This window comes from Paroedura picta, chromosome 5, assembly GCF_049243985.1.
Source record: "Paroedura picta isolate Pp20150507F chromosome 5, Ppicta_v3.0, whole genome shotgun sequence".
In the NCBI taxonomy this organism is placed as follows: domain Eukaryota; kingdom Metazoa; phylum Chordata; class Lepidosauria; order Squamata; family Gekkonidae; genus Paroedura; species Paroedura picta.
In genome coordinates, this window is record NC_135373.1 from 17,037,854 (window position 1) to 17,050,438 (window position 12,585).

The window sequence follows — 12,585 nt, forward strand, 5'->3', positions numbered from 1 at the left end:
GACTGAATTCAAATACAAAAGGGAACCTGCCTGACCATCCAGTCACTGAAATAGGGATACACATAGCAACTATACAGCCTGATGTGATCCACTATAGTTGCAATATAAGTTGGGAATAACCAAGTTGCAGACACTAGACCAAAAAGCAACACATTATAAACATAATAAAAAGCATTATGTAGAAATGCAGGAATGGATGTAAGAAGCCAGTGCCCTTAAGAGTGATTATGGCAGACCATAAGCTTTTTGACAAATGAGGGAGACTCTTGTTCATGACATATGAACTCCTCAATCTCTCTGTACTTAGTATGTCACCCAACATACAGGATAGCTGTTTCACCTACACTCTTTAGGACTATTATATACATAAAGGTAAAGGTATCCCCTGTGCAAGCACCGAGTCATGTCTGACCCCTGGGGTGATGCCCTCCAGTGTTCCCCCAGCAGACAACACAGGGTGGTTTTCCATTCCCTTCCCCAGTCATTACTGTTTTACCGCACAGCAAGCTGGGTACTCATTTTACCAACCTCGGAAGGATGGATACACACACACACACACACACATATATATCTATATATACAGGTATACAGCAACACTGTCTCTAAGGATGGCTGCCACTTCATCGATCAGGAATGGTGGATGCCAAACGGAGGCTACACCAAATGCTCTGCATCATAAATATACAAATACAAAAACATTATTATTATTATCACTGTTTCCCAAACATGGGAACAATAGGATAAGTTTCCAGAAAATATACAAAGGACCCCCAATGCTGGGGCTGCAGATTCCCTGGGGATTAAGCAGAATTTCCATTCGTAGCATCCCCTTACCCTTTATTTTGAGGGGTGCACAGCTGCATTTGAGTGGGCGGGATTGTTTGGTAGATCTGATCAGGATAAAAGAAGATCCTGACTATGGGAACCTGCATGCTTACCGTTGCCAATATTTTGGCTGTCAATATGAATTTCTTTATGTGCCCAAGCATCTCATATGTCTGAGCACTAAATGTTTACCATCAAAAGGAAAACCCCCCAGGTTTAGACCTTATTCAGGGAACCACGGGGAATGATTAGCCAAGAATGATGATGCATTACAATATAGGCTGGCATTACCGTATTGTGGCTTTTTGCCCCCTTTCCTGAAGCATTCAATTGCCACTCTCCACATTTGAGTTGTACTGCCACTATGCCAGTGGATCCCCTATGCGTCATAAAATATATTTTCCTTCCATCAGTTTCAAAAAGCGGGGAGGGAGGAAGGTGACAAACAGATCTAATCATTGCTGGTTGTACATCCAAATGATGGAGGTGGCTCTAATTTAAAACAATCCAAAATAAGAAGAGCCTTTCCTCCTGAGTCTAAACATCCTGTTTTTCTGCTAATGCAGGTGTGAATGCAAGTTTACTCAGGGCCTCTGTAGACAGAAGGCTATAATACCCTTGCTTTTATAAAAATCAGTTCTGAGATGATCTCAGATCCTTTGCCAGCAACTGTGTCAAAGATTCACTTGTGGTGGCAGCAGGTAATGGCATCTATATAGCCTAGGACCACATGTCCAATCTCTTTCCCAATCTTTCCTGGGTGTTGGGAAGGTGGGCAGAGCTTACTTGCAGAGCTGACGCTCAAAGTTGGGGACAGGGGGAGAGCACCATTGCCTGTCCTTTGGATTTCCCCACAGTCTGTGGTGACATTTGGCAGTGATGCTCAGTGGCACTGCTGGGCAACGATGATTGGTGCTGATGCTTGGCAGCAGCGCTTGGTGGCAATACTATGGAGGCAAGCATGCTCAGGGTCTCATTGTCAGAGAGCTGACAAATTGGTGAGTTGTGTGTCAACACAGCACCCCTTGGCACCAAATTATGACATTTATCATCACATGGAGTCATGACTTACGTGATCAAGGACTCTCAGTGCCAGGCAGCCCTTGGGAATCAGACAGCAGCAGCAGATCTTGACATCAAGGAAATGGTGCCTGCTGGCATCAAGGAGACAAATCGCCTCTAAATGCGAACGATAAACAGGCCGATGCCGAACTTCTTCTGTCTCCTTCATCGGTGGGCTACGAGAGGCCCTAGAGAGGGCAGATTCCTCCTTCGATTAGGCACCACCGGAACTGGCACTGAGCTCACCTGCAGTGGCTGCTGGTCATAAATTAGCCACTGGGGCTCTCTCTCCTTCATCAGTGGGCTAGATGTGGCCCTAGAGAGGGCAGATTCCTCCTCCAATTAAGCACCACTGAGACTGGCACTGAGCACACCGACAGTGGCTGCTGGCCATAAATCAGCCGCTGGGGCTCTCCTTCACCAGTGGGCAAGATGTGGCCCTAGACAGGGCAGATTCCTCCTTCGATTAGGCACCACTGGGACTGGCCCTGAGCACACCGACAGTGGCTGCTGGCCATAAATCAGCCGCTGGGGCTCTCCTTCTCCAGTGGGCAAGATGTGGCCCTAGACAGGGCAGACTCCTCCTTCGATTAGGCACCACTGGGACTGGCCCTGAGCACACCGACAGTGGCTGCTGGCCATAAATCATCCGCACTGGCTCTCTCTCCTTCACCAGTGGGGTAGCTGCAGCCCTAGACAGGGCAGATTCCTCCTTCGATTAGGCACCACTGGGACTGGCACTGGGCACACCTGAGGTGGCTGTTGGCCATAAATCAGCCGCCGGCGCTCTCTCTCCTCGCAGGTCTGAGGCGCCGAGGCCGTCTCTCAGAGAACTTCCAGACAAACTGCTCTTCCTCCCCTCGACTTCCGGGGTGGTTTGGCAGCAAGGCTGAGGCACTGTCCCCTGTCAGAACAGAGGCGAAGGACTCAGCTTTTCATTTGGGGCTATTTCACCCCACTTTATTCTCTCTCTCTCTTTTTTAAAAAATATTTATTTATTTTAATTACTTATTTAAACAAGGCCACAAATATTTAAAACAGTGGCCCATAATATCGGAATTCTGAGTCATTCGCCTTCCTTCTGAATCTGAGGTGAAATTTCTCTTCAGCTTGCTGAACAGTCCTCTCTCAGAGGCGGCAGAAAAAGAACTGAGGGGAGAGTGCTAACCCCTCCCACATCATGTGACTTTGGGCGGGAAAGTCACCCTCTGTAGGGGAGGGGTGAGCACTCTTGGGAGCTTCTAGAATTTTATATGTATAAAAGCTTGCGAGTTCCTCTCCGTGGCAGGCCTGCGATTCCGCAGAACCCATGTGGGACTGCACAGAAGCCACGAAGATGAACAGCTAATTAACTGTTGTGTCCGTGCTTCCCTTTAAAAACTGTTTTTTAAAAACCCGAAAACACCTGTAGCAACGCATATTTGGTCATTCGATGTATCAGAAAGACCTTTTTCCATTGGCATGGGAGCTGGCGCTTAATCGTTTACACGCTCTTAAAGTTAAAAAAAATCCCCCCCCAGTTGCAATTTCTAGCCAAAATTATGGGCAGTGTCTAACAGGGGGCTGTATTGTGCTCGGAAACTTTACTGACAATTGCTTGTGGACAATTTACTGACAATTGCTTGTGGAGGGATTTCAGCTGAGCAAGTATCGCTTATTCGCTTTTACCGGTTTAAGGGGAAAAAATGGTGATTGAGACAAAAAGTGGATTCCCGAAAAGTGCTACAACAAAGTGATTTTTGTGGGAGTGTTGCAGGAGTGTTGCAGATTGTGTACGACGTCGTGCGTAATGTTAAAAAAATAGCGTTACACAATGGTAAGACTTCAGCAGCATTAACATTGTGCGGAATGGCTCTGAGTTCCCCAGTGTGATAGTCATAGTCATAGACTCATAGAGTTGGAAGGGGCACTTTTAAGGGAAATCCTAAAACCTGTCACCAACTTGCAAATCTCTGGGAGGGGAAACCAATGATTTTATAACAGTATTCCCCCCCCCCCAAAAAAAAAACCTTGAAAGATGAGAGGACAATTCAGAGAACAGAATTCAGTACTACAGATAGCTCTGTGCCTCTTCCCTATAACCTGCAAAATCAATGATGCAAAATCAGTATAGTTGAGGATTGCCATGTTGGTCTGAAGTAGCAGAAAAAAGTTGGAACCCAACAGCACCTTTAAGACCAACAAAATTTAATTCTGTGTATAAACTTGTGTGCATGCACATTTATTCAGATACTTCCTCCAGCCTTACATGCAGGCAGAGGGAGGTGGTTGGTTGCCAGGAAGGGCTAGTTAAAGTTGAGATGCCTAAGTATCTGGGTGATGTGTAGCTAAGATTGGATTAAAGCACTTGGTAAGACCCTATGAATAGCAGCAAAGGTCTCACCAAATGCTTTAATTAAATTTTTAGCTGTTCTTATTGCCCAGTTATTTCTGCATCGTGTGAGCCAGCATGGCGGAGTGGTTAGGAGTGGCGGTCTGTGATCTGGAGAGGCAGGTTTGATTCCCCACTCCTTTACATGCAGCCAACTGGGTGACCTTGGGCTAGTTACAGTTCTCTGAGAACTATTCTTGCAGAGTTCTCTCAGAGTTCTCTCTACCCCACAGGGTGTCTATTGTGAGGAGAGGAAAAGAAAGGTGTTTGTAAGCCGCTCTGGGACTCCTTTGGGTAGCGAAAAGTGAGGTGTAAAAGACCAACTCTTCTTCTTGATTCTAACTAGTCCCTGGCAACTAACCTTCACCCACCCACCCCTGCCTATATGTAAGGCTTGAGGAAGTCTGTCTCAATGTATCTGAAGAAGTTTGCCTGCACACAAAACCTTATGCCCAGAATTAAACTTCTGCTTATCTTGAAGGTACCCTTGGACTCCAACTTTGCAAATAAGCATTCAGGTTTAGCTGATTTGTGTGAATCCTAGAGGGGGCTGAATTCTCATCTCCTCCACAACAGAGTTTTGGCACCCACTGACCCAGTGGACTCAGTGACTTCATTGGTTCCTTTCCTCTCTGGTTCCTCTCCTACCCAACTGGTTCCTCTCCTACCCAACAGGCTTCTTCTCTGACCAGACTCACCCTCCACACCGGCTGCAGTCATAAACATCTTGTATGTAGTGTGGAGAAGCTGCCGTCCCTTCAACAGATCTGCAAGAGATTAAAATACAAAACCAGGAGGAAAATGGAAAAAGAGATCTCTCTCTCTGGCATCTAATCACAATGCACTGGTCCTCATAGGATATTATTGGTTTGTTTTATTTCCATTACTTATAGTCTGCCTTATGACGTCTCTCCCACTAATTAGGAAGAATGCTGTTAGACCTAACAAAATGCTGTCTGATAAAAATAATGAATGAACTTCAGCAGTAGCCAGATTTGCTTGCATGGCTACCAAGATTAGGAATGTGGAAGAATCTGGAGGAAATATGCCAAAAGATTGTGCTACTTGCTAAATTTACAATGTATCTTAGATTAAAAAGGTAAAGGTAAAGGTATCCCCTGTGCAAGCACCGAGTCATGTCTGACCCTTGGGGTGACGCCCTCTAGCGTTTTCATGGCAGACTCAATACAGGGTGGTTTGCCAGTGCCTTCCCCAGTCATTACCGTTTACCCCCAGCAAGCTGGGTACTCATTTAACCGACATCGGAAGGATGGAAGGCTGAGTCAACCCTGAGCCGGCTGCTGGGATCAAACTCCCAGCCTCACGGGCAGAGCTTCAGACTACATGTCTGCTGCCTTACCACTCTGCGCCACAAGAGGCTCTTAGATTATCCAGGCTTAAATTTTAAAATTATTGTTATTTCCTTAGAATTTTCCTGTTTTATCTTTTGTTTTAATTTATTTTGTCTGTATATATTCTGCATTCTGGTAAAGTACCGTAATAAATCATATACAAACAATATCACAGGGATTAGCATTGTAGAACCAACCAGAAGAACATAAGTGGAGCAAAGTGTCAGCATTAACACAACCCATTAAATGATGCAAAACTCTAAAGTAGGTCCCTCATTTTGACAAGCAACACACAGCACTATAGATCACAGTCTCTAATAATTTTTTCAAATAACTTTGTAAAGTGTTTAGTACAACACAAGTCTATTGCCCACATAGAAAAGCCCTACTGAATATTTCAGGTTTTGCATAGTCTCCAGAAAGCCATGAGAGGGGGAGCCATCCCCTTCTCTAGCAAAGACCACACTTGCAAATCCCGCACACTGGACCTCACTCTCAATCCTGAACAGATGCTGAGAATTTTTGTTAAAGGGTTTCCTGTTCCACTGAGCAGAAGTGTATCACTCATCCAGTGATGGTTGCCACCCATAAGCCTGTGGTTTCAGCACTAAGATCCCCTGAATACTCACAGCCAAAGTAGCAGGAAATGACAAGGATCAGGATAAAGATGAGCAGGAATGTGATGTCTGTCTCAAGGATACCTGAGAAGAACAGAGGGGGAAAGGTCATTGGAAGAAACCTATAGGGTGCATGATTCGAAAACATATGAAGAATATCCTACAGGGGGCAACAAACGAGATGTGTTTTCAAACAACCTCCTCCTGTACTGTGATTGGCTCAGTTGGAGACTTCCTGCTCCATTGAGCACACTTCCTCCCTGGCAGTCAAAGGGGGGGAGTAATAACATTTAGACTGTTAGGACTCTTTTTCTCACCTTTCTTTATAAAGCTATTTATTCTCTAAGCAGCCAGTCCTGCACTCCTTTGCCCCCTGGGCACCATGGCAATCACTGACCCCTTTCCTAGTGCTTGCCAAGTGTTTTCAAAAAGGGCGTGGGGCTGGGTGGGGCCCTGATTGGCCACTGGAAATCTGATACATACTGACAGATGAGTTTCTTAGAGAGAGCAATACACATACCGTATATACTCGTGTATAAACCGAGTTTTTCAGCACAGTATTCACACTGAAAAAGTGCTCCTCGGCTTATACGCGGATATATACGGTAATTGAAATAAAAGCCTGCTCCAGCCAGCCAATCCTTGCATTGCTTCTGCAAACCTCCTGCAAGCTGAAGCTTGCTTGCTATGGCTGCTTGTAGGACAACAATGTTTTTTTTTTCCTTTTGCCTTTACTTCTTCTAAACTATTCTTTTGGTTTCTGTGGGTGGGGTGGGGTGGATTTGGGGGGTGCTTTAGTATTTACTGTTTCTCCTAATGTTTATTTCTTCTTTTTTCTGAGGGGCAAAAGGGAAAAAAACGTTGTTGTCCTACAAGCAGCCATAGCAAGCAAGTTTCTTTTAAAAGTTGATTTTTACGGTTCTTTCTTTCAGCGCAGAATTTTACAGTTCTTTATTTCAGTGTTCTGTTCTGGGGGGGGCACTGTAGCTGTAGTTAGTCCATTCTCCCAGTTTGATAGCTGTTGTACTTGTTGTGATAGGTTGCCAACTTTGGGTACTCTTGTTCTGCTCTGGTTTGCTGGCCCTTTTTGCACTTACAGAGCTAGTTTACTGTTTTTTCTTTGAAATAAGTATTCAAAAACATTTCTCCTACTGGTGCCTCAATTAATGTAAATTTACCAGCAACTGCTGCATTTTCCACCCTCGGCTTATATGAGAGTCAATAGGTTTGCCCAGATTTTGTAGTAAAATTACGTGCCTCAGCTTATATGCGTATGAAATAAAATATTTTAAACAATACGTTCATTTTTAAAAGCATCCAGTTAAAACAGAGCTTCTGACTGGAATGTTGAAGAGCTACAGTATGAGTTCTGCATAGTCTCATTCCCTGACATTTCACCCTTGCCTCCACCTCCTACTTCAGCCATTTTGTGGTTGAGCCCATTGGCTTGCATCTGAGCTCAAAAGAGCTGAGAGTCTCTGCAATTACCCCAGGCTGGTTCTCTCTCATTCTCCACCAATTCTCAACAAAAATAAATGGGAACCATTTGCAAAATGTGACCATTACATCATTGCACTCAAACCTGCCATCTTCCCTAGAACCCAGATGGGAACTTACCAAACTCATCAGCTGAAAAGTGACGTGTCCAGAAGGATTTGCCGTTGGTCAGGATCATCTCATACTCCAGTTCCAGCCCATCGCCCTGCAGGAGGAGAGGACAAAGGTCATTGTGGCCTTGGGAAAGGTGCTCCCGAAACGGTCAATGGAATCTGAACTCTTGTGGGGAATGAAGGGACTCACCCCGCATTTGCTGAGCGCCACATACCACCAACGCTCACGGACTGAGCGAAAGCTCCGGCCGCTCGCACAGCTCAGGTACCTCACAGAACTCTCCGTCACCAGCTGGGCGAGATCATGCAGAAGACAGAAGAGGGATGTAGAATCAAGGGACAAGGTTTCATCCAAATGCCTTCTCCTTTACCCCCCCCTACCCCTTTTGGCTAGAGTTTGACCATTAGGAAGTGCTTGTTTCATCCAAATGGGAACACCCCAGGAGTCCCTGGGGTGCATACTGGAGTGGAAGACAAAGGCAAGCAACTTGACTACTGCTCCCAGTTACATCTTCCAGAATTGGCATCTTTGACCAATGCTTACGTTTGCAGAGCTGTAGATTCATGGGCCATGGGTGCAGAATTCAAAATTTCAATTTTATGGGTTTTTAAATATAAAAAGTAGGTTTTTAAGCCCTTATGGTGTGAATGGTGGGGAATATGGTGAAGGTTTTGCCTTCTGAAATATCAAAAGCTAAAAAATAACTTGAATACGATTTCCACCTAGGGAACTGGCCAGCTCCACTTGGAGAGTTCAGTGAGGCCATGGGTGTGAAAACGAAAGGGGAGAGAATCGGTTGTGACGTGGTATGCAGGGTCAAGGCTGTCTTCTTAGCTCCTGCCCTTCTTCCCAGCCTACCTGAGGCGGAGCCACTGTAGTAATAGTAAAGGCTCGAGTGTAAGGAGGTCAAAGGGTGTAGAGGTTATGTCACTTCTGGGGACATGGCAGGGAGGTGTGATCAGCTGGCATCACTTCCAGAGGTCTTCGAACTTGAAATTTTATTTCAGGGGCTCATCCATGGTCAGAAGTTTGAAAAAGGTTGCCCTAAGCCTTAGGCCATGAGAGATGGAGGGGGAAGAAGTTTCCCCTCTTGCTGGGAATCCTTGGAAGCTTTTCCTTCTTCAGTTCCTGCCTCCTCTCAACTGGGGAAACTGTACATATGCCAGCTGGAGAGAGGTCAGCCTGAATTCCTTTTGTCCCTTTTTGAGAATTTTATTTTTCACAGCACAGAAAGGTCACCTGTTGAGGGCTGCAGGTGGGGCCGCTCCCAAATCTTTGGGAGTTTATTCTGCAATCTGAATGAAACTAAGAAAGGGATGGGGGGTGAATAGAGTTGGCAGAGGTGGTAGGTAGTCTTGTCCCTTGTGAAGCCCCCTTACCTGGCATCCTGACCAGGCATACTGGGTTGTAAGGTTGATCACCTGGTTGTTCTCTGGGCGGATCACGGACTCCTTCATCAAACAATCCTAAAGGGAGATTACCAGGTGCACAGTAATTATTCCTGAATGGAAACTAGATCAACATGTCACAGCAAAAACTCAGATCCATTTTATTTTTATTTGAAAATAACTGGAAAAGGGGGGGATTAAATTAAATCAATTTTGAGGAAGAGGTTTTAATCCTTTCCCTTAAACCAGGGGTCCCCAACCTGAGGCCCGTAGGCCACATGCGGCCCCTGCCTTTTTTCTGTGTGGCCCTCCAACCTGCTTGTCTGCTGCTATTGCCCTTAGACACATACTGTTCTTCCTGCCTCAAGGCACCATCTACTGCTGTTCATCCTGTCCCTTTCTTGCAAAAAAGACAACAGCAACACTGTTTGTTTTGGTCTCCATGGTTCCTTCTGTCAGCCCCTCTTGTTCTTATCCTCCCTAATAGCATTTTGGCCGTTCTTGGTGATTTGCTAGCCAGCAAAGCTCAGGCACCCATACCACAGCTTTTTAACTCCCCCTCTCCATGAATTACCATGCTGAAGCTATGTATGTATATAAGGAAGGTAAAGTCGCTGTGGGAATTGGTTCAAGAGATGCAGGTCTGCTTTTGCGCGCGCATGCACACACACAGGCGGAAAAAGGACAGTAAAGGCCTGGTATTTTTGCCAAAAAAGGAGACAGTGTTGATCATACTGAACATTTCTAGAGGCTCCACTCATCAAAGCAAGTGGCTTCCAAAGTTACTGGTGAGGTTGCTGCTGCAATCAAAAGCATTCTTCCTTCCACAACAAGAGGTGGTTGCTCGGACTGCTGGCCTTGCTTGCTTCTGCCTCTCCTCCCTTCCTCACTCCTGCTAGGAGCCTTCCCTTGAGTACTCTTAGCAGGGAAGCTTATGGCATTCCTCTTCTTCCTCCAGCCAAGTTGCCTTCCCTCTGGCTGCCATTTTACTTCTCATGATTGAGGCTTGGCTGGCAAGATGTGTATGTGCACCCTGCATATAATTTGAGGACAACTTAATGGCATATCCTCTGTTCAAGGTGGAAGGCTGCCCTCATTCACTCTTTCTGCCTACTTGCCCCTTTTTGGAGGCTCTCCAATTTTTAGCATATTAAAATTAAAACATTAACAGGTGTAGATTTAAACTTCAAGGGACTGTGTTTATTAAGAAATAAATGTCATAGTATTCAATGTGCTTAGGATTGCAACTCTACCATCTGGTAGGCCAGATTTGCAATCATTTTATTTTATTGTTCCTAGCCTGTGTATATTGTTCCATGCTTCTGAGAACTGTAATGCCATCATCAAATTGAAAATCTCCCAACAGCAGCTAGAGTGGAGTGAATATAATGGAAAAGGGAGGAATTAGGCCCCTAAAATTATACTACTCATATTTTTATTTATTCAACGATAACACAGAAACTCTGCAACTGCTGCTCTGCTAAAAACCCTGAAAGATGTCTGCAAAAGGAAGTTCTATTTCAAAGGAATGAAACATTGCAGATGAGCACCGTGTCTTTAATGACAAATGGACTACTGAGTACTTCTTTGTTTTAAACAAGGATAAAGCAGTTAGTCTGATACATCTTGAAACTGTCTGAGTATTAAAGGAGTACAATACTAAAAGGCACTTTGAATTCTGTCACAAGAGCTACTCAATATATCAATGAGAGGTCTAACTGAACAAGATAATTTTAGACGGCATGTTGAAGAGAACCTGTCTACTGTGAGGGCCAGCTATCAGGTTGCTAAATGTATTGCTGAGAATGGTAGACCAGGGGTAGTCAAACTGCAGCCCTCCAGATGTCCATGGACTACAATTCCCATGAGCCCCTGCCAGCCCCTGTCTCTGGTGGTAGACCTTTCTCTAATGGTGAATGTGTTAAAAAGTGTGTGGTTAAAGTAAAGGAGAAAACGTGCCCTGAGAAGGTGTTAGTTGTCAGTTTATCTGCATCTAGAATCACCAGACATATTGAAGAACTAGGAGAAGAGCTGCCTTAGACTATTTCCCTAGCCAAGATTACCCCCGGAAGCTTTCATTTGCCTTGGGAGGTGAGGAGGACAGGTACTTTTTTGAGCATAAAAAATTAAAATTGTATGCTTGGAAGAACCCATATTGACTTCCCTGGCACAGAGAACATCTGTGAACAAACACACCCAACCCTGAGCTTTATCCACCCCAAGTTGGTTGCTGATTCTCAGATCCTGAATCTCACAACACCAGAAAACGCACAGAATTACATGACACAAAAAAAGACATCCAGCTGCTCCCTGACATCAGCTATAATAATGGAAATCATGTGGGGCAGAAATATGAAAACTCTGTCGCTGCTTTGTAGTTCCCACTAATGTTTTCTTCCAGCGTTCCATGGGGCTGAATAAATTGCCATGATTCAACCAGGCCAATTCCAGTTTAAATCATCTTGGAGGGAAGTTTTAGCACCCTGGCCCTTCAGACCTGAAAAACAGTTGTCAATTTTATGGAGGAGTTGGAACGTCACTATGGTATTTTAATGAGTGTTTTTATTCTTTATTTTATCATTATTATAATTTACAGGTTTTATTGTAAATCCTACTTTGTTAGCCGCCCCGAGACTCCTTGAGGGGCAGGATACAAATTAAGTAAATACATCTAAATGAATAAAGATCTGAGCAAGGCTGTTAACGATAGGATGTTATTCATTCATCGGGTCATCATAAGTGGGAGGTGATTTGACAGCACTTTATCCCTCCCCAGGTGAGGTGAGACTTAATATTTATTTGTTTGTTTGTTTGTTTGTTTATTTATATGCCACCCTCCCTGAAGGCTCAGGGCGGTTTACATGAAACAACAAAATGGTACAGGTAACATCATTCTGGTAACAGTATGGTGGTAACAACAATAACATTAACATAACAACATTAACAATTAAAGGATGGTGAAACTGCAAAGAGCCTTAGCTCAACTTGTACTAAGACCCAGGGGTTGGGTGGATTTGTTAACAGTCATGGTAGGAGGGGAGGGCTTGGGGGCCAATTGGAAGCGATGGACAGGTTGATCTCAACCAAATGCCTGGTGGAGGAGCTCCCTTTTGTAGGCCCTGTGGAACTGCTTTAGTTCTGTCAGGGTCCTGATCTCCTCTGGGAGCTCATTCCACCAGGTGGGGGCCAGAATGGAAAAGGCTCTGGCCCTGGTAGAGGTCAAGCGGGCTTCCTTGGGGCCAGGGACCACCAGGAGGTTGGAGGAGGTAGAGCGCAAGGCTCTTTGTGGGGTGTAGGCGGAGAGGTGATCCCTCAGGTATACTGAGGTATATTTCTACATTAAAGACAAACGTATAGCC

The 12,585-nt window shown here is 44.9% G+C and overlaps 1 protein-coding gene across 1 annotated transcript in view; it reads right to left on the bottom strand.

The window, feature by feature from the left end:
- Positions 1-12,585, bottom strand: part of TMEM145 (transmembrane protein 145) — a 41,225-nt gene that overhangs the window by 15,901 nt on the left and 12,739 nt on the right. Inside the window, exons 4-8 of the mRNA XM_077336694.1 lie at positions 9,218-9,304; positions 8,028-8,129; positions 7,845-7,929; positions 6,240-6,311; positions 4,957-5,025 (exon numbers count right to left, since the gene is read on the bottom strand). Coding sequence (XP_077192809.1) covers positions 4,957-5,025; positions 6,240-6,311; positions 7,845-7,929; positions 8,028-8,129; positions 9,218-9,304 — 415 coding nt within the window. The remainder of the gene's footprint in view (positions 1-4,956; positions 5,026-6,239; positions 6,312-7,844; positions 7,930-8,027; positions 8,130-9,217; positions 9,305-12,585) is intronic.